General features: G+C 35.6%; 1 protein-coding gene across 1 annotated transcript; it reads right to left on the bottom strand.

Annotated features, from left to right (window-relative positions):
* Positions 1-4,219: 4,219 nt before the first annotated feature.
* On the bottom strand, positions 4,220-8,168 carry LOC105662771 (uncharacterized). Its single transcript, XM_012287766.1, has 3 exons — positions 7,767-8,168; positions 7,303-7,693; positions 4,220-7,185 (listed from the first exon to the last, which is right to left on the bottom strand). Exons 1-3 carry the CDS (start codon positions 8,166-8,168, stop codon positions 4,220-4,222), a joined length of 3,759 nt encoding a protein of 1,252 aa, XP_012143156.1.
* Between the last annotated feature and the right edge of the window lie 13,883 nt (positions 8,169-22,051).

The raw sequence follows: 22,051 nt of genomic DNA, 5'->3' as shown, positions 1-22,051 counted from the left end.
TAGCAATGGTTAATGCGACCTTGATCCTTAAATTCAAGTTCTGTTAAATCAAGTTCCAGCTAACCAAACTATAGCAACTGACAACATTCCGACATATACCTACTATAAAAATATTGTGGAAGAAAGAATGATGTTGAATAAAAGCGTATTAAAAGTGAATCAAACATTCAGTTCAATTGATTATTCGAAGAATCAGAATGTAAGTAAATAATTCTGTACACCAAAATTACTAACAAAGAAATTATTAGTAATTAACATCGGATTCGAATTATATTTACTAAAAAAGATATATTATTCGATTTTCTAATAATTTTAGTTTCAAAGTGGGGTTGAAAACTTTCATTATTTCTTCCACGTGACAAATAATGGTAATTTTTCCATAGTCTGCTAATTTCAGTGCTTATCATATGATTTACAACACTACTGATCCACGACTCAAATTTAACCCTCTTTCCAATCATGGACCGACGGTCATGTCATAAATCCAATACGTTTTTAACACTAATAAAAGACAGTATACTAGAAACAAAACTCTTTACAAAATTCCTAAATTAAATTAACTACGCTAGATTTATAATAATAATTAATTAAGATTCTCTCTCATTTCATGAACTGCTAGAAACAAAACAACCTCATTCATCTCTATCATCTGTGATTTCTGAGGATATAACATCATTTATCGAACATTTTGCACATAAATTTCGTAATTCAAACATACTAATATTTGATCAACAAACATACTGTATCGACATTAAGGACATGAGCAAGATATTACAAAATGAGAATATTAAAACATTTTGGTGTAGAATATTGACACTTTTAGTGAACACAAATTACTCAAAAGAAAAGTAATGGAATGAATAACTACTGGTTTGAATTGGTAATGGTTTTCATAACCAATATTTTTATACAATACCATTTACACAACTGATTAAATTTCCTTTCCCATAACTAATTTATAGTTGCATGTGCGGCGCGAGCGCGTACGCGTTCAGGACGCTGCCGAAAGTACATGTAATCTGTAAAATATGATAATATATGGTAGAGTGATAGTCGGTAGCGTATAAATCAGTAACATAACACGAGCGCGACGTTGTAAAGCCTAAAAACGTTAACCCTAACAAAAAGTAGTATTTTGGGTCATATAATTTTATATGTGAGGTCGGAAATACCCTATTCACATACTTTTCATCACATCGTTAATACCACTTGATAATAAAAGAAGTTAATAACAGATTATATTAAAGAAACGAGAAATAATTAATATTAATAATATTATACAAATAATTTATTTATAACATAATTTAATATATAATTGTAGGATTTTTCCATAAAAGTAGCCGTTACCATGGGTTTTTTTAACCGACTTCGAAAAAGGAGGAGGTATATTTTTAACCGACTTCGAAAAAGGAGGAGGTTACTCAATTCGATTAGTATATTTGTAACAACCCTGGGACCTAAGTTCAGATAGTTACAAGCGCTAAAAGGTAAAGAGCGGCTTTTACCCCTAAACGACTCGATTTTGCAAATAAAGATTGTGGGATTCGTGTGGTGTGCGGTTAAGGAGTGAAATCCACAGGTCAAAATCTTTCAACAATTAAATTTATTCAATAAAACGATAAGAAAATGAAACTAACAATTAACAATAACAACAAATAAAGAAAAGTATAGAAATTATAAATGATTAATTAGAATAGAGAAACTAAATAGATCTTGAAATAATATGTTAGCGTCAAGCCGTGTGCAAAGGTGGCACACGTGTCAGGGTCATCGTATCCCGGATTTTGACCCGGTTCTTAGGGGTCTTGGGATGACGATAATATAAACTCATGTCCGTCATCGAGCTAAGGATCGGTGGTAACCGATAGCTAAGGACCGCGACGAATTCTAAGAGTCGCGAATGTTATGGTTAGAGGTCGATGCCTTCTTCTTTGAGGATCACCGAAGGTGTCGTGTCTCGTGGCCGATGACCCGACGTCATGGTGCTGCGTGGCACGTGCACAGAGATTAGGGTATTCTAGTAGGATCTGGTCACAGAGTGGGGAGGATATTGCATCCTTCGTTAAGCGGACCTTGAGGGACAGCAAGGCACTTAACCCAGAACTTTCGAAGAATACGGATCGCTAATTATCATAAAGACTTTTTATCTAACAAATAATAATAATAGAATTTGATAAATTAAACAATATGTGATTGATAATTGATAGAGAATCGATGGTATACGTCACTATCGAGTGGTATGCGATGTGAAGTTCGACGCGGGTGTTCAGTTGTTTTTCGTATTCGGCGATGCCTTCAGACTGTCGTGATGGTCCATGCAACGTGTTCGCAACGTGTGCGAATCACGCGTTTATAATATGTATCAAGTTCTTTATTAATTACGAATATATATGTTTAGTTTAGTGTTACCGAGTCAATTATTACCGCAAAAACCCAACAGGTTATGGGCCCAGGGCACGAGTGTATTAATAGTGCAATAAAATAAGTGAAAAAACAAAAAGTGAAAATGGCTGCAGGTAACGCGTTCGGAAACATAGAAAAGCTGAACGAAAATAATTACGAGCCATGGAAGTTACAGATGAAAAGTATTCTGGTATATAACGATCTGTGACAATACGTGGATGGTAGCCTGAAGAAACGAAAAGGGGATGCAAGTGAGTGGATTAGAAAAGACTCGAAAGCATTGGCGCTTATAAATTTAAGTATAACGCACGGCCAGCTAAACCACGTGAAAAAGGCTCAAACTTCGAGCGAGGCATGGCGTAGCTTAGTGAACATATTTGAATCGCGAGGACCAGTGCGAAAAGCGGCACTGTACAAACAATTATTGCGTATGGAAAAAAGGAAAAACGTGTCCATGACGCAATACATAACGGACTTTACTAACACAGCCGAACAGCTCGAGGAAGCGGGCATAAAGCTTCCGGACGAATTACTATCAATAATGCTGCTCTCTTCTTTACCGGCCGATTACGAACATTTTTGTGTGGCGATCGAGTCGCGGGATAACATACCGACACTGCAAGATCTAAAAATCAAATTACGAGAAGAAGAAGCAAGGCAGTGCGATCGCGACGAAAAGACAAATGAAAGTGGGAGCAAAAGTGACGCGTTGTTGTCGCGAGTGAATATGCGCGGGAAAAATAATAAAGTAAACTCGAAAAGTTTAAATACGGACCGCACAAAACAAAACTTTCAGAAATTTAGTGGAAAATGCTACAATTGCGGTAAATTAGGACATAAGAGCACGGATTGTAGATATAAGAAGTGTAATGAATCGAATAATATAAGTGACGCAATGATAACAATTGCGTGTAGTGCAGAACCTATTAAAAAATCTAAAGTTTGGTGTATGGACAGTGGCGCAACAAAGCACATGTGCAATAACAGTGTACAATTTGAAACATTTAATAGCGATGAACGCTCGAAAGTATATACAGCCGCGGAACATAGTGTAGACTCAACAGGCGTAGGTGACGTTAATTTAAATATAAAAACAAATAATCGTGCGACAAATATAGTTAAGTTAAAGGACACTATGTATGTGCCAAGTTTGCGAAATAATTTATTATCCGTAGCGTGCGTTACTAACAATGGTTATGCGGTAAAGTTTGAAAAAGATCGTGCGGTAGTAACGCGTAAAGACGGATCAGTGGCCCTTACGGCAACAAAGCGTAATAATCTTTATATTGTAAATGAAGTAGAAAATAGTGCTATGTTCGCGAATAATAGTAATACTAGACTACTGTTGATAACAGTGAAATCTGAGCGTGCGTATATAGATTGATTGTGCTACACCAATAAAAATCAATCGTTCATTCTATGATTTGAAAAGATATAAATAGCATTAGCCTCGAGCTTTTTTTTTCATTTTATGCTGTTAAAAACTTCTATAATTTTGATAATATTTAGTTTGTTTATTTTATCGATTATGCTTCATGTAAATTATGTCAATTGTATTAAGTTTTAAAATTTTTTTATTTTTGTGGATGAAATTTGTGATATGTGAAAATTATGGAATCAATTCAAGCAATTTATGCGGAAAACAATATGAAAAGATAATTTACAACTTATATTCAAAGTAGGATGTATTTAAAAACTACAAATCTCTTGATGCCATATATCTTCTCCTTTTAACAACGGATGGTTTCCTTTGAATATTGTCAAGTCGCTCTCGTGTAAATGGTTTCAAGATTGCAAGGTCTTGCAAGCGTCTAACTCAGCTCAGTGCTACATATGAAAGGCCAGCCACTGTTTCTTTTGTACCTAGATGTACAACAGCTTTATCAAGAGTTAACCCTTGTGCTTTGTGGATGGTCATTGCATATGCAAGAACCAAAGGGAATTGCTTTCGTGTACAATCATTGTGTCCATCACTCCAAGAAGCTTCGATTGGCAAAATAGGAAAACTTCCGTCATCATAATTAGAGCCGAGGTAACTATCAAACTTAACCATGATGACTCTTGGCAAGGAAGGAGCACCTCTACCTTCATCATAAATGATGTCCGTTACATGACCTAATGATCCATTGACCAGACCACCTGCAACCCAAAGATTTTTCCTCAACATCACTTTGGCATTGATTGATAAGCAAAGTGAAGCAGAGAGTACAGATGCTTTCTCAAGAAGAGCAACCGCAGCCAAAGCATTGTTATGCTCAGCATCAAATTTGACTACGGGATAACCAGTAGCTGCTAAATGTTTCTGGTTATGGAGAAAAACATCAGCATTGGTAGGAAAAAGGTGGGTTGTGGCTCTAAAAATATTTCTTTCATCTGGCTGCAGGCGCGACATCAATCGAGTGGTGAGTAAATTATAATTTTCTTCATTCATCTCTCCTAATGCAAGTGCATCTAGCAAATCTCTAAAAGCTAGTTGTTGTGGCGAGTTTTGTCTCAGAGATGTAGTCATTTTACAAAATCTCTGGATCGTTTGAAACGCAATTTTACCAAGTGAATGTTCTTGTCTTGGTGTATTGTATTTGAAAATCGGAGCATCTTTAACCGGAGGAAGTTGCTGTAAATCACCAAAAAAGTATACTCGTAAGCCACCAAAAGGGCTATCAACTAATGGATATGCTTCTCTACAGCGTTGCTCAATTTTTCTCCAAGCGTCGAGTCCGATCATAGAGTACTCGTCGAAAATCAAGAATTTTACCGGTTCCATTTGCAATTGGAATTGCCGTTGCGCATTACCACTCAAAGGTTGAAACCTAGCAAAAATAGGTATCTTCAAGAAGGAATGGATTGTAGAGCCGCTGATGTTTGTTGCAGCAACTCCAGTAGGAGCCAATACTTTCACAGCGTCATCTCCTAATCTGGATCTTATAGTGTGCACCATTCTATTTATTAAAAAACTTTTACCAGTCCCTGCTTTTCCTTGAATGAGTGTTCTACTTATCTGAGGCTCAACTTCATCAACGATTTCACTTATTTGAGCACAACAAAGCTGATAGATTTCTAGCTGTTCATTTGATGGATTGAATTGAGGTAGTTGCTGCTCATCATTGTTCAGTGGTTGTTCTCTGAAATTCGTGAGAAAATTTCGTATTCTCGGCAGACTATAATCAAACTCTCTTTCTCTAGCCCAGTTGATCTCAAAATCAATGATTCTTTCACCAAGTGGCCTTTCTACGTTCCAATCTTGTCTAATTCGAGCTAAAGCCATTTCTAAATTCAATTCGTTCTCGTTTCTTGGCTCAATCGCTTCAAACTCGTCATCATTTTCATTGAGAGGCAGTTCTTCATCCAGAATCATATTATAAAACACATAAGCTTCTGCCCAAGTTTCAAAAGGTGCCTCATTTGGTCTTTGTAGAAGAGTGTCTGGAGCATGCCACCAAGGGATATGTAGTGTAAGTTGTTGTTTATAAAAAGATTCTTGCATTTCTGCATCAACTGAATTCTTAAGTCTTGGGAAAACTCTGACTATTGTGCTTTTTTGCCGACGCTTGACTTCATTTCTTTCAATTTTAAAGTTTTTATAGAAATCAAACAAAGTAACATTTAAAGATCGAGCTCTGGTCCTGTAGCGAGTTATCATATTATTTAAATGCAAGTTGGCTGCATCAATTGGTACCCATTGGTTTTCATTCAAGTTCAATACAACGAAGGTACGAGTGCGCTCAAAAATTGGCCATCCCATTAAGACATGGCAAACTTCTTGTGCAGAGTAATCACGACCAGTTAATGACGCTTGCAATAATTTACGGATGATTACAGTTCCATTGTCATTTGCCTGATATAAATCAGCAATTCTTGCAATAAGCTCCGAAAAATTAGTTGAAGCAACTTCTCCTTTAGAAACATATTTAGCAATGTAATTCAAAATTGCTTCAATGCTCGTCACAATTGCTATGTCAACGTTGGCACGCCAAGTTTGAGTGATAAGCTTGTTGTAGCGGTTGAGTAATGGATCATTACGCTTTGGAAGAAAAACAATGGCACCGTTTTCTTCAACAAAAGTACTTTCTTCACACAAAGGTTGGGGAAATTTGAAGCGACAAGCATACAGATTTGAGTTTCTAACTTTTCGAATGCAATGCTGGCCACATCTTGTATGTCTCTGCACTGTGTTCAATATGAGAGCCAAATCCTCTTCAAGATTTTCAATTTCAGAAAAAATCTTTCTGCAAGGATGATCCCCATTGGCTGGTCTTACAGAGGAATCGGGATTCCAAGCTTTAGTCAAGCCATCACAAAAGGCTAATGCAACATTCTTTTCGGCCTCTGTCATAGTCGCAATAGATGTAAGGCTAGGAGCATTATCAAGCCAAAGTAACCCATGCACATGAGGACTACCCCTGAATTGCCATTCGTATCTCATCCAAAAGTCGTTCACTCTGAAAACTGGTTTCAAAAATGTTTTTCTAAAAATCTCCACTCGTCTTTTGAAAAACTCAGCAGTGATCATTGGGTTCTCGTGTATTAACCGTCTTCTAGCATTATCATCTATATTATTGACATCAAGATTAGGTGAAATCAGTTGGAAAAGCTTGTTCCAATGATAATCAGCTGCGGATAATGTGAAAAAGACTGTAGGACTTCCTAGCTGAGTAACCATATCTAAAAGTTCACCGCATCGTGCTTTCCAATATGGTGTGGTTGATCTTAGCTGTGATGCATAAACCATGAGGGATGACTGTAATCGTGGTTCTTCTTCAATTCTTTGTAGGACCTCATCAACTGTTGCATTTTGAAAGTGATTTCGAGCAATATAAACGTTTGCATGAGCAAGTGACTGCTAGCGAAGTAAAGAATTCATTGCAAAAAATCTAAATCTATCGTGTTTTGCAAATCTACCATCGTTATACTCCATGAGATATTTGAAGTAATCATTTGGCTTTATTCGTCTATTTCGCTCTTGATTCAAATCAGCTCTACCGAAAGGAAATAAAGTTGGAAAAGCTTGTGCTATATACCCTTCAGTGTCAAATTCATTGATTGGCTGATTTTCTTGCATTGGCCATCTTAAAACTTCATCTTCGTTCAATCTACGCCTTATAGCTTCTTCTTGGTCAATATTAGGTAAATGTGGATAAAAAGACTCATTCAAATGGTCATCATATTCATCACCGCTTTGTGGCTCAGCATTGACAACATTCTCAAGTAAGTGTTCAAGATTAGGTTCATTTTCAAGTTGGCTTAATCTTCTTTCATTTATATTGATGTCATGGTAATAACGATGATTTGTCTTTAGCCAAATTAAGGTTCTTCTCAATCGGAAAGCACTAACTAAGAAGTCCTGTGACTTGTCCTTCTCTTACTCCAATGAAAATAGTTCGGAGTTCATTATCAGTTGGTAACAAAGTATCACAAAGACCAGTAATATCTTGACGAAAGTTTATTACATTGTCTTTATAACCCGTTTGACCACCTCTTATCTTGAAGTAACAGATAACAGGATGGATGCGAGCGATTAAAAGCTCTTCAACATTTGTTAAACATGCAAGCTCAAATGGCACTGAACCTGGATCCATATTATTATTTACAAACAAAGATGAATTTGCGCTGGAACAAACTTTGCATCTAGTATGAAGTTGCATTGGATTCAAAATTTTTCTTGGACACGAATTACAAGTTGCAAAGCTGATTCTGTTCACTTCACTTCTGTTCAAACCTCCTTGCACAGTTGCGATTGGATACACTTTCAAAGTGATCCGGCTCATTGTTTCGACGATTATTTCTCTTTCTCTCACGAATTGTCCTCGGAGATCTTCGACTAACAGTTGGCATTTTGTATTAGCAAATACGTGTTGATTGAAAGCAAAGAGAAGTGAAGTTCAAGTTGAAAAAATATTTATTTTTTCGGTTTCAAAAAGTACTTATCAAATTTTTCATTATACATTTCTTCCCTTTGCACGCCTTTCAAATATTCTTTCTCGTGCTTTGCAAACAAAACTTGCTACTGCTCAACAGTATGAGAACCGTGCACAATTCTATTGCGAGCAACACTTGCAGCAGCAAAGTTCCTTGAAGCCCTTTCTTTGATTTTATTAGTGTCTCGATGCAAATAGTGAAGCCTGGATTCAGTCAATTCAACGTTGGCATGTGAATCTCGCGTCTTCCTTCGCAGTCTTGCCTTGGCGGCTTTGGATAAATTTGGCAAAAATTTGAGGCGAGGATCTACCAACTTAAAAGTTTGATTTGGAGAAAGATCAAGAGGAGTCAAGACTGGTGAAGATAGAAATGTCAGCTGATCTGTTGAAGATGCAGTTGATCTTTTTTTCTCTACCAAGCCCTCAATCAAAACTAATTTCCAGTCGCCAGATGTAGCTTGTGAGCCAGCAGTCATTATTCAGAAGGACAGGAAGCTGATAGTTCAAAGATAATAAATTTAAAGATACGAAAAGGCGATTCAAGTTATTAATGTTTTTATCAGTTATAAGCGCAGATGTATAAATGATGAGGATGATACCTTCAGTTAATAATGGTTTAAAGTTGGAATTGGGATATTTATCCAAGGATTAAGATAAGTTAAGTTAAGATAAGTTTGCTGATATTCTGGAGATAAATAGATAGTTTTGTAAAGATATGATTTGATTAAAACGTTTGACATAAAGACATGGTTGATCAAAATGTTCGATAGCTTAAGTGAATAACATACAAAAGACCAATTAAAGTTGAGCAAAGTTCCAGTTTCAAAGATTCTAATTTTGAGGATTTCAGAGATCGATCAATGATTATTCCAATGTTAATCTGTAAAGAGTAAAGAAATTCGCTTTTGTATTGAATAAAGTTTCGATGTATGATTTATAGAATAAATTCATGATAAATTCCAACTTACTGAATAAAAATTATTTCTTTTGTTTATTATCAGCAAAATCAAAGAAAGTGTTTCTTGACCACGGTATCCAACGAATTGTCTCAAGTTGGCCGAGTGGTCAGTGGATCGCTAGTTCTCTCCTAACAAGGAGACGGAGCACAGGCGGGTTTAGGACAAAACTCACGAAAAGTTGATGAAATAAAGAATACTCATTTGACACGTTTACACAGTTATTTAATAAATGACACTCACGACAGACACTGGACGACGATAACGATAATAATAAATTCGGATAACAAAAGTTGGTTGAAAAATCGGGAGGAAACACGGCTAACGTTGTGACTCTGCAAAGTTCACACGGATAATAATATTTTAAAGTTAAACGGTAATCAAAATTGAACCTTTATCCGGTCGATGGCGTGGCGGTAGGACTAATCCCGTGCGGGAGGGATTAACGCGTGTACGCAGCGATGTAACAAGGCTTAGACGTGCCTAGGCTTATTATTCTTATTTCGGAACAGAAAGAAAGGAGGGAAAACTGAAGAAAATGAATTGAATGTTCAATGTTTAACATGAATCAAGACAAAACAATGTATAATTTTCGATTCAAAAAAGTTTATTTATATTCGGTTCTTGCGATACAAAAATTACAGTTCTCAAGTCAAATTTTACGAATGATATAATGAAGTACAAAAATTTGGCTTAATTTTGGCCGATTAATCATCGTTGATTCCGATGATATCAAAAGTGTTTGAGTAGGCCTAACCAAGTCTTGGGAAAGCACTTGAGAGCCGAAATCCTAACCCCTATCACACTCAATCGCCAAGATTGCCATACTCAGATGGGCACTCTCAAGCACCAAGCCCAATGTCAGGCTCGAACCCTCGCAAGCGGACTTACGAGCACAATAGACAGTGTCCGGACCACTGGACTACCATGTACTCTGTGAAAACAATTTTATTAATTTCATAGTTAATCTACATAAATTGCACTGTGAAATAAAAATTTTAATTTGCAGTTGACTTAACTGCAACAAAATCATTGACCAACTGCATTACCAAGAACTGGTTTCGAACTTGGATCATTCAAATTTAACTGATTTATGGCTTACACCATTAAGCCAACAGTTAATTTATTTTATTGTAGCATTAAAATGCTTAAATCTCATGAAATGTACTTAAGAATAAAAATTTTATTCTAAAATACCTTCTGTTTGATCAAAAGTTATAAATCAAATCTTTGCCACCAGCTGGTCCCGAACTCGGGTCACTCATGCTCATGTGAACTATGGCTCTAACCAATAAGCCATAGGTTAATTTATTTAAGTTTTATGTAAAATAAATATAATCTTAACCAAGATATTAGAAAATATTACATAATTTGATTCTATTATAAAATTTCAACTTTCATTTCAATAATTATAAATTAAAAATGCCAAATCTGTTATTATATGCAATTTGAATATATAATTTAATTAATTTAATGCAAAATTTCATCATTTTATTAACTATTTATTATGCAAAAAAAGAACTAATTTTGTCAAAGTGGGCCAATCTCAACCAAATTTTCATCTGCAATGCCCCATGCCATGAGGATGCTAAGTTCAAAATTTGGTTGAGATTGGTCCAGTAGTTTTGGCCCTAGCGTGGGTAATTTCCCTACATTTTTCATCTTATAGTCTTCGCTAACGCTCAGACAAAAATATAATGTAATATATGTTTCGAATTCGTCTCGATGTCCTCTAAAGCTATGAATAAAGAAAAATGTATGTTCCTATTTAAGAAACCCAAGGTGACCTTGACTTTGTCAAGAGAACAAACTGTTTTCAAAATTTGCTTTACTAATATCTATTGTGCACTTCATACCCTGCAAATTTTATTCTAAACTTTTTTTCGTAAGGTGGCTGCAAGTGGGAGAAAAATCGTGAGTAGCGTTACAGGTAACACCCTGTATAGACATACAATACCATTTTACGCGAGAGTTAGTTGAAAGAAAAAAAATTGAAATTGAGTATTTAGAAACGAATTCGATGATAGCCGATATATTAACTAAATCATTAACTAAAGATAAGCATGATAGATGTGTAAGAATGTTAGATATGAATTAACCGTTGAATTTAATTATAGCTGTGTTTTTATTCTGCGTAAAATAGGGATTACACCGTATACATCGATAGGAGGGGTGATAGAGAATCGATGGTATACGTCACTATCGAGTGGTGTGCGATGTGAAGTTCGACGCGGGTGTTCAGTTGTTTTTCGTATTCGGCGATGCCTTCAGGCTGTCGTGATGGTCCATGCAACGAGTTCGCAACGTGTGCGAATCACGCGTTTATAATATGTATCAAGTTCTTTATTAATTACGAATATATATGTTTAGTTTAGTGTTACCGAGTCAATTATTACCGCAATAACCCAACAATAATCTTGAATTTAGGATATAAAACTCGCTGGTTAATACTTTATATTGGACCGTATCTAATTCTGATCTCTGATAAAGTTAACTTCGCTTCTATACGTATTCGATTCTCGTGTTCGAAGCTATCGCAATGACAAAATTTATCTCAATTTGTACGATTGATTTGTATAAATGTTCTTTAACGATATTAATTAATATTAGCGCTTTATAATCTACCGCTGCGAGAAATTCGACCTAAGTGAGATTCTCTAAACGCACCTAAATACGCTTTCGCAAAATTAGACAGATTTATTTTACTATCTAACGCGGTGTAATCGATTACGGAAATGACGTTAAGTGAGAACAGTATTCTTTTATTAATTCAAATTCTTAGCAATGAGACTTCTAACTAGCTTGACTGCGAAAACTGTTCTGATTTTAGACGGGTTTCGCTCGCCCTTTTATACTCGCAGGTTCGCCGAATTCCTGGAATTTCTGTGACGTCAGAATATCTAAATTTTCATATAACTTCGTTATTATACATTAATTATAAAATCGAACGGTTTAATTATGATTTAAATGTCGCTCTTTAATTTCTGGCTAACAATTTGATATTAAAATAGTAGTATAACGGTGTTTTAGCGAAAAATACATTTTCTATCCTTTTCTAATTAACTGCGTACGAATTCTACGAGAGTTGAATCTAATCCGATTTACAGCTTTTTAATTGAAGAAAGTAATTGTGGTTCCGGCCATGAGTAGTTTAGCACTGGTTGATTTTACGTATATAAATTGATTTAATTAATTAATTAATTTAATATCTGAAAATGCCGTAAATAGAAATAGTAATTCTATCCTTTTCTAGGATTAGCGCTGATCTCAAGGATTTCGGGCGAGTATCGCGGCACGTAGGCACATCATAGCGTAACGGAAATTTCGTATACAAAACTATTTATTAGAAAAATAAAATAAAATAATATATTATCTTGTTTTAATTATTCTAACTCAATATTCAATCAAAATCATAAGTTGGATGGATTTTTTTTTGCTTGGGTAATTGCAAAGGAATACTCTCAAAGGAATCTGTGGAAATAACAAATAACAATATTTATTCATCTTTGCTTTCATACAACACAACATAAAATTCAAAAATCTGTTAATTAAACAATTATACAAGTACAAAATCAAGACAACGGAGAACGGTTCGGGCGGAAATGTCGTTTACGGAGTTTTACAATAATTTTGAACAATTACTACTAGAGGCGTCCGGGAGATTCTTCCGGCCATTCCCTAGAAGGCGACCGGCGGATAATCCAGCCGTTCTCTCCATTCCAAGGGCGGCCAGGATAGAATTCCCGTACTCTCCTCATTAGCAGGCGACCGGCGGCAAGTTCCAGCCGTTCTCTCCCGAAATACAATATGCTGGGCGACCGGCGGCGAGTTCCAGCCGTTCTCTCCTATTTAACGCAAACCAGAGAGTATTCTTCCGCTTGCTCCCCCTGGATGGCGACCGGCGGTAGGTTCCAGCCGTTCTCTCCAACCCAGAAGAAGAGCAGAAGATGCTCTCTGGATTCCCTCGGGCGTCCGGGTGGTTCCACCGTCCATTCCCTGGTAGGCGACCGGCGGCGAGTTCCTGCCGTTCTCTCCATACCAGGGCGGCCAGTTAAGAGCCCCCGTACTCTCCCGTAACTCTAAAAGGCGACCGTGGTAATTACCTCGTCCTCTCCCAAAAGAGCACAGCAGGAATCTGCCGCGATCGCGGCTCCGAAACCGATATTTATATTACCGCGTTGCTAGAGTCCGCGGACAATCAACAACGTCGCGTTGCTATGCTCGGCCTGCTCTCGTGGCTTCGCGAACGTTCGGCGGCTCCGCGGTCGGCGAGCCACGCGCTCGTTTCGGAGTTCGCGAATGTTCGGCTCGGTTCTCGAAGCGTTGAAATGTATTTAATAAACTACCTAACGAGTAAATAGGTTTCATTCACATATATTACGTAATTGTATGATTGAATGAAATAGAAATTACTTCATTAGGAAATAGAAATTATTTTATACTTTTTAGTGCATTTCGAAGTCGGCGTATTTTTTTTCTTAAAATTATTTTATTTTCATAAAGCAAGCGATAGTCTTTTATTGACGACGGGTTGCGATCTGCAAAATTATGGGAGTTAGTCGTATTTTTACGCTCCTTAAGGAAACAGTCGCGGATAGCAGTGCCGCTCGAAGTATTGTTCTCCTTTGTGTGTGTGTTTATTCTTAAACAAATTGTTAATTTTTTCGTTAAATATATTTTTGTTTCCTTCTTCACCCTCATATCCTACATAATAATATATTATTTTATGAAAGATAATAGTGTTGAGATGTAGCAATGTATGATAAATTTTAGCAAAACATGAAACCAATTTGGATACCATGCAAAGATCTGACATACACAAATATTGATCAAAAACCTTAATGGTAAATAAAGGAAAATTATTTGTCAAATTTTATATAATATTTGTACTAGTATGGGATGAGGACGCGGCAGGGAAAAATAATAACTATTTTCCGCCTTTGGCTTTCCGTTTATTCGGTGGCAGGTCCACGACCTTACCCCTTGACAAGCAGCGATGAACTCCTTAACTTTCATGCTTACGACACTCACCCCCACACACCCTGATGCATTCTCACTCGGAATCATTCTTTCCTCGTCCAAATCGAATCGCTCTCACTCTAAACCAATCATTCAACGATACACGCGTATTTCACAGGCATTCCTCGAACTCGGACACCCAACGCGACACTCGACCCGATGATCCAAACATCCTCTCGCAAACGCTCCGCAGCATTCACTCGGACTCAGGCAAACAACTCGCTATCGCATCTCATTCACACCGAAAATCTTAAGACTAGACTAAATATAATAAATTAGACAGGGACGTGGCGGCCGCTAAATCGACGCCACACTAGTTTCCAAATTATTTGGAATGGTCCGCCAATTACCTGGTGCCTGTAAAGAGAAACAGCCACACATGCAATCAACTACCACGCTGTTAGAGATTAACATTGTGTTTTATACTCTGGGAGACAAAATATAAATTGCAATAAAATAAGACAAATCTATGGCAACAATTTGGAGTGAATTTAATGCGATAGAATTAAATGAATACGCGGAGCTAGATTTCTTTGCCCTAATTTGTACGCCACAATTAACGACAAAGCTCGTCTCTAATTACTCTACGGATCCATCTGATACGCACCTCAGGATTGTACACCGAAGAGTATTGCAATTTCGACTTTTCGGAAAAAACTAGAGTGGGCCTAGTCCAAAATTGTTTACACTGCTTTGCTGTGTGTCTAAAGAATTAGGCTGCGAAGTTGATGCATGATAAGTCGCGGTTTGTTAACCTATGGTTGTATTCCGCTCTCCATCTAAATATCTGTCACGCTTCCTAATTTGAATATATCCCTTACTCTTTATTACAATTGGATTATGGGATCATATCAGTGATGCTTATAATTTATATCCAGTGGTTCTTAAAAATAAAACTGAACTGTTATTGCACGCATTTTCGGGGTGTCGACCATCCCTCCACCCACTGGTTGTACTTATTAACCCTTATAACTTATATTAACTTATATATTATAACCCTTCCTTATTAACCCTTAGCTACTTATAAACAAGATCACTTTTCCCTTTGCGTCCAAATTCCTGAACACAGATATTCCAATATTTATATATCCGGACTCTGTTTTTAAACAATTTAGTACAATCAGATCTATCTACAGCGCCTTTGGTCCTATTTTCTAGATACTTATGCATCTGGTGCAAGTCCTTAATTACAACTCTAAAACTCCATTTCTAGAAGTACCCCTACTCCCATTTTTACAATAAAAACCGCCGAATAAAACTGGGACTCTTCCAGGACCCAGAATCAGTAATCTACAATCTCTTTGCCGTTGATACTCCCGTTTGTAGTAATTATACCGAAATAACACGACTATATTAAAAAATGATAAGCTTCAAGAAATAAAATATTTAAAACTAACTTGACTTAGATGTTTCGACGACAGTGGCAATAAGATTATGGGGTCATTCCACGCCAAATCGATCACTTTTGGAAGTCACCATCTCCGATTTTGCTCTAATCGAAATTGTACAAGTGTTGGATTCCAGGAGAATTGACAACACACTTTATTTTAAGAAAACTCGAACACACTTTATTGGGTCGACTAACAATAAGTACTAGACTCTTTCTGAACCTTTTTGTACATTGCGAGGTTTATATAATTGTATATACTATTGCTGGAGATAGGTTGAGGTAGGGACGGCGGTCAAGGGACAGTGTAACTCAGGGCGGGTGTGAGGTCCAGGATGAGTAAGGAGTAGAAATCGTTTCGATTAGTGTGTTTGTTGGGGATGAGTCTGTTATGTTTACTATCTTATTTGTTTGGACGCATTGGTCATCCAACACAAGTAATTATGATTTCTATTACACCGTGTTTGGTACCATTTTAATCAGAAAAACGAGACGCATACGATAATCAAAACTTCATTGATGAAAACCCAAAAATAAAGAATTTTGATTTTCGAATTTAAAAGACAGAAGACGCATGAGTCTTTCATGTTTGCCGAACGCTTCAACCTTCCGCCTCTCTTACTTTTCTATTCGCCGTCCTCTTTTATGTTAAAAACTTTAATCACTTGTTACACACGCAATTGTTAACGTAATTATATCATGTTTGGTGTCATTTTAATCAGGAAAACTAGACAAATACGACAATAAAAGTTTTATGAAAAAATAGTAAGAAATAAGAAAGTTGCAATCTTTTCCTTTGCTGGCATTAGTATGTGTCTCACCGATATTCGATCCTCGTCATTTCGACGACTGATCGTATTTCATTCTTGACTAATTTCGAGGGGGATCCCCCCAGGAATGGGGATAAAATTTTAACATTTACGGTAGAGATCATTTTAACATTTACGGAGAGAATACTGTAGCGAATTTGTGATAGCATTTTGTTTCAGTTAGTTTGTTAAACTAATTTATTGAGATAATATTTCTAATATTATTTGATAAATTATTGAGTATAACAATTCATTATATCAATTTCGCGATATTATAATTCACTATTATTTGCCAATCCTGAAATGTCTTTACGCGGTTTTATTTTCAAATATGGTGACTACCACATGGTGTAATTGTAACATATAACTCAGTATCATTTGTTAATTTTTCGATCGTGTTGCAAATCCTGATATTATACATATGTACTCCTCACATTTTTGTGAACCCTACCATATTATTTTGTTTAATAAATTTTAGTTGAAGTAGTTAACCTTTAAATTTCATATTCCACCTTTTAGTCCATCTCACTAGTGCAGTTAATGTTATTTTAAACTGCTGAAAATTAAACGATATATTAGAAATAAGAATAAAATTTTTTCTCTTTAATTATAAAATAATAATTGGTAATAACGTTCGTGAGAAATTGTATGTTACGTAAAAGAAAAACCTTCCCGTGATATGAAAACTTATCAACAGGCGTATAATAACGTAAAAGCGACACTAAGTGAGATAACTGAAGGGGTAGACTTAACAACGATTCGATAAATCATCACCCTTTTTAAACGTACGCTTTTTCTTAACGGTGTAGCAAAAAAGACTTGCTGGAAAATAAAATAGCAAGAACGGATTTAAAATGCATAATCAGCGGGATACATGTGCGCATGATAAGAGCGAGTTATATAACTGCACGATCTACAACAAATTATAACGATACCATTGCCTTTTTTATGAGGTAATGTGGCTTGTTAGTTTGTCGCGTAAAGCTTCGTGTTCGTGTTTATCTCGAAACGCAGTTCTTAAACACTAATTGCACAATAACTTTGCAAATATATAGCTAAGAAAGGTGTACGCATAGCTAATAAGATTATCTTCAACTTATTAAGCTATTATTCTAATGTCTTCATTTCTCACGTTACTATTCGTTAATAAATGTGGAAATTTGAATATAAACTGTCATGTTTTTTCTAAAACGATGTAATTTACTCAATGTTTCAAAATTAAACAATTTTTAAAATGTTTAACCCTGAGATATTAATGCAAAAAATATGCTTCCAATATACAGTTTAATTGTTGACAAAATGTTTAATATTTTTCTGTTTATTAATAAAATAATTTTAACCATAGTTACATTCTATACGCACTAACACCTACTTCGTGGCGTGCTGTCGAGTTATACGTATAGAAAAAAAATAGCTATACCAGCTTTGCCTATGTCGGCTGTCCAAAGGTTGACATGTTCAAGAAAATCTTTTAATTTTGCGCCGCCTCCAAAAAGGTTGAAATGTATTTAATATACTACCTAACGAGTAAATAGGTTTCATTCATATCTGTTATGTAATTGTATGATTGAATGAAATAGAAATTACTTCATTAGGAAATAAAAATTATTTTATACTTTTTAGTGCATTTCGAAGTCGACGTATTTTTTTTTCTTAAAATTATTTTATTTCACGCTTTTTAGTGGATTCGGGAGAATTGTATAGGATAATGTAAGACAGTTCTTCCGGGCTTTTTTTTGTCTGCGTAAATGCCATGAACATAATCAAGTATAACGTATTAGAAGGACATAAAAATCGTTCGAAGTTGGTTTCAAAAGTTAACAACAATTTTCGCTAATATCTCGAAAACAAAAGCTTTCCGTCAATTATGCAAGAGGAAAAAGTTGTCCAGAACTACGCCCCTAACAACATATTCGAAGGACATTAAAATCGTTCGAAGTTGATTTCAAAAGTTAACAACAATTTTTCGCTAATATCTTGAAAACTAAAGCTTTCCGTCAATTATGCATAAGGAAAAGATTGAATCATGCCCCTGACAACATATTAAACGGACATTAAAATCGTTCGAAGTTGATTTCAAAAGTTCATAACAATTTTTCGCTAATATCTCGAAAACTAAATCTTTCCGCGAAATTTGTATATGAACAAAATTGTTCAGAATCATGTCCGTGATAAAATATTAAAAGCGCACTAAAATCGAAAAAAGTTTATTTCAAAAGTTGCCGGTTGTCTTGCAATAACAATACTTTGCAATTAAAAAATGAAAAATTTGTTGATAATGGTACCAATGGGGAGTCAGAACCTACCAGATGCAAAAGGTTTCGTTCCGCTCGGTCTACCCAGCTAGGCGTAGTCGGCGAACATACATAGAAAAAAAAAAATATACGAGGTGTGACACAAAAGTAACGAGACTAGGTCTGTAACTTGAAAAAACAATGGAATTAGCAGCAATTGTTTTTGTGGCATCATCCCACATACCTCCTCTATCCATGTTGCCAATTTCGATTGAATCGGTCATACCATTTGGAAATATTGCGTTGTTTAGTGAACACGTGCAGTTGCACGTGTTCGTGAATGCAGTTGCATTCTGCCGGAAAAATGTCTAACGTAAAAACCGAACAGCGAATAAACATCAAGTTTCTTGTAAAATTTGTTGAAATCTATTGTAACATGTGATCAGACATGTATTTTTACCTATGACTCACAAAGTAAGCGCCAGTCGATGCAATGGAAGTCTTCAGGATCCCCAAAATCCAAAAAAGAACGCATGTCAAAATCAAAATTTGACATTAATGGAATTGTAATGATTGAGTGGTTTCCCAATGGGCAGACTGTTAACTAATACTATTACATTGAAATACTAAAAAGACTTCGTGAAAAAATTAGGAAAAAAAGGCCACAGTTGTGAAGCGATGGATGGCTGTTGCTCCGGGACAAAGCACCCGCTCATACGGCACTATCTGTCAAGCAGTTTTTGACCAGCAAAATTATTATTGTGATAGGGAATCCTCCTTATTCGCCTGATTTGGCTTCATGCGACTTTTTTTATTTCCTAAAGTTAAATTTTGCTTAAAGGGAACCCATTTCACCTCAGTTGAAGAGGTTCAGGCAAAAACGGAGAATCGTCCGAAAGGACTTCCAAAAACCTCGTTCCAGAATTGTTACCAGCAATAGCAGCGCCGAATGCATAAGTGTGTGAATGCTGAAGGGGACTACTTTGAAGGTGATAATGTCACGGAGAACTGATTCTGCAGGTACAATGATTTATTGGACTAGTCTCGTTACTTTTGTGTCACACCTCGTATACTGATCGAATCGAGTAACCTCCTCATTTTTCGAAGTCGGTTAAAAATATTAGATTTTTTTGTGTCACACCGCGAACTTTTATAAAAAGTATTCACTATGCGTAAATAACTTCATAGCGTCACGACACTACAGTTAACCTTACGACGGGTTTTACACAAGTAAACCATAATAAGGCAATTCAGTGTCTGGTTAATCGTAGCGCGCGATCCATTATGATGGTTACAGCTATATGGACTAAAACACGCGGATAGCTTTATACACAAACTCGAGTATGCCAGGATTTCCGGCATACTAGAAACTGATGCTAGCTGTTGATCTCTTAGTGTAGCTATGCTGGAAGTGCGAACTATGCTACACGTGTGAGAACGCGTTGTATTCGAGCACGACATCGCCTGACTATGGACTACAGTGACGCCGTTCACTGGTTGGCTGATTCATTGAGCGTTACTACTGTCGGAGCGAAGTGAAACTCACTGCAACGTGACATGTTGCAAAATTGTCGGAACACCGTGTTCCCTTTGCGTACAGTGGATCGATTGAATTTAGAATAGTTCATTATCGATAATCGACGCAGAATTTAGTACATTTCATTTTTTTACACGATTTGTCCGGATTCGATGAATTGTTATATTAACTTGAAATGTTTGATTTCGATCGGTAGCGAAATTGAAAGTACTGATAATTAGATAATTCAAATAAATAAGAATTTTAATGAGTAACTAGGAAGGAATATTAACGATGTCCAACTTTTTACAATAAATATTAACTTTTTCCAACTTGACACAAATTCTGTTTACCTGTTGCTTTCAATTTCTTAGCACCATTAATCGACACATTTTATACTTTATTTTATGTCGCTAAAATATACAAGGAGTACTTATAAAAATTGATTCTCCTTATTCGTACTGCAGGGTAACTTTAGTAAGTATGTTTATATTTACAATTAAATTTTTCAAATAGAATCAAGATATTCTCTAAAAAGGATAATGAAGTAGAACTAACTATTATTTAAACATCTTACAAAAGAACTTAACGGTTGCCGGATTTTTCGAAAATTCATTTTTAACTACATTGTTTAAACAATTTTATTATAAACCATTAATATATTAACATACTTAATTAACTTCACACAATTAACAATAAGTGTCAAAAGTTGATTATATTGTACTAGTATTTTGAAAGTCGCAGGTCGAGTTACAATCTATTTAAGTAATATTTCCAGCTTTCGTTCGCCGTATTGAATTTTCATTTCAGATTCGAATTCAGCGTCGTAAAAAACCGATATATTGAAAGGATTGAAAAATACAGTTTCATAATATGTCTCATACGTACTGCCAAACGAGGGCAGCAATTTAGGAATTGTTAACTTCATAAATATTTTTATAAAATATTGAAAAGGAACAGGCAGAGAGTTTTATAACCGAATAAAGAGCAAACACAATATCTTGATATAAAAACTTTATCTTAACATTTTAACATTAAACGTGTATATTATGGCGATAGAGAAACAAGAGTGAACAGATTATAACAAAACTGTTGTCAACGTAATCATACATTGATAAAAACAATCAAGAGAGTACAACTCGATTATGCAGGAAAACCGTCGTGAATTGCATTTCCAACATAAAAAAAAATACTTGTTCTTCATTAGCTTTCCTCTTCAAGCTTTAATAAATTTTACTTCGATCAGATCAATACTGATTTTTTGAAGCAAGAAATTGATCATTTGAAGGATACTTACCTCCTTAATTTTCGCTGCTCTTATTAACATACCAAAACCGATTTTCATCGTTTATCAAACGATACATTCAGACTAAAAGTCATCAAAACTGCTTTAATGGCGTCAAAGATATTACAATTTTTTTATGCTACCCCTCCTCTCCATTTTGAGGGGTCTTTTCACTTCCTAAATATACTTTTTCGTAGCTAAAAAAATACGTGTCCCTTACTTTTTCCTGTATTGTACATATACAACTTTTAGAAAAATCGGAGAGTGATGCTTCTGTAGGTTTACTTGTTAGTATTCATATTATCGTATTTTATAGTAATAAAAAGAAAAAAACATAATTCTATGATAAACAGGATTTTCTATGTTATCGTATCGATATTTCTTATAGCTCGTCCACTTTTCTCTTAAACTGTTTGCTATAATTATATTTCAATTACTTAATCCATGAACTGACAACTATATGACACGCAACTGATGATCACTTCATATAAAAGTTTTTACTAGCTGTGAAGATTCTTCAAACACTT

Source organism: Megachile rotundata, chromosome 3 (genome assembly GCF_050947335.1).
Source record: "Megachile rotundata isolate GNS110a chromosome 3, iyMegRotu1, whole genome shotgun sequence".
In the NCBI taxonomy this organism is placed as follows: domain Eukaryota; kingdom Metazoa; phylum Arthropoda; class Insecta; order Hymenoptera; family Megachilidae; genus Megachile; species Megachile rotundata.
Note: the sequence above shows the minus strand (reverse complement) of the source record. Positions and strands in the feature narration are given on the sequence as shown.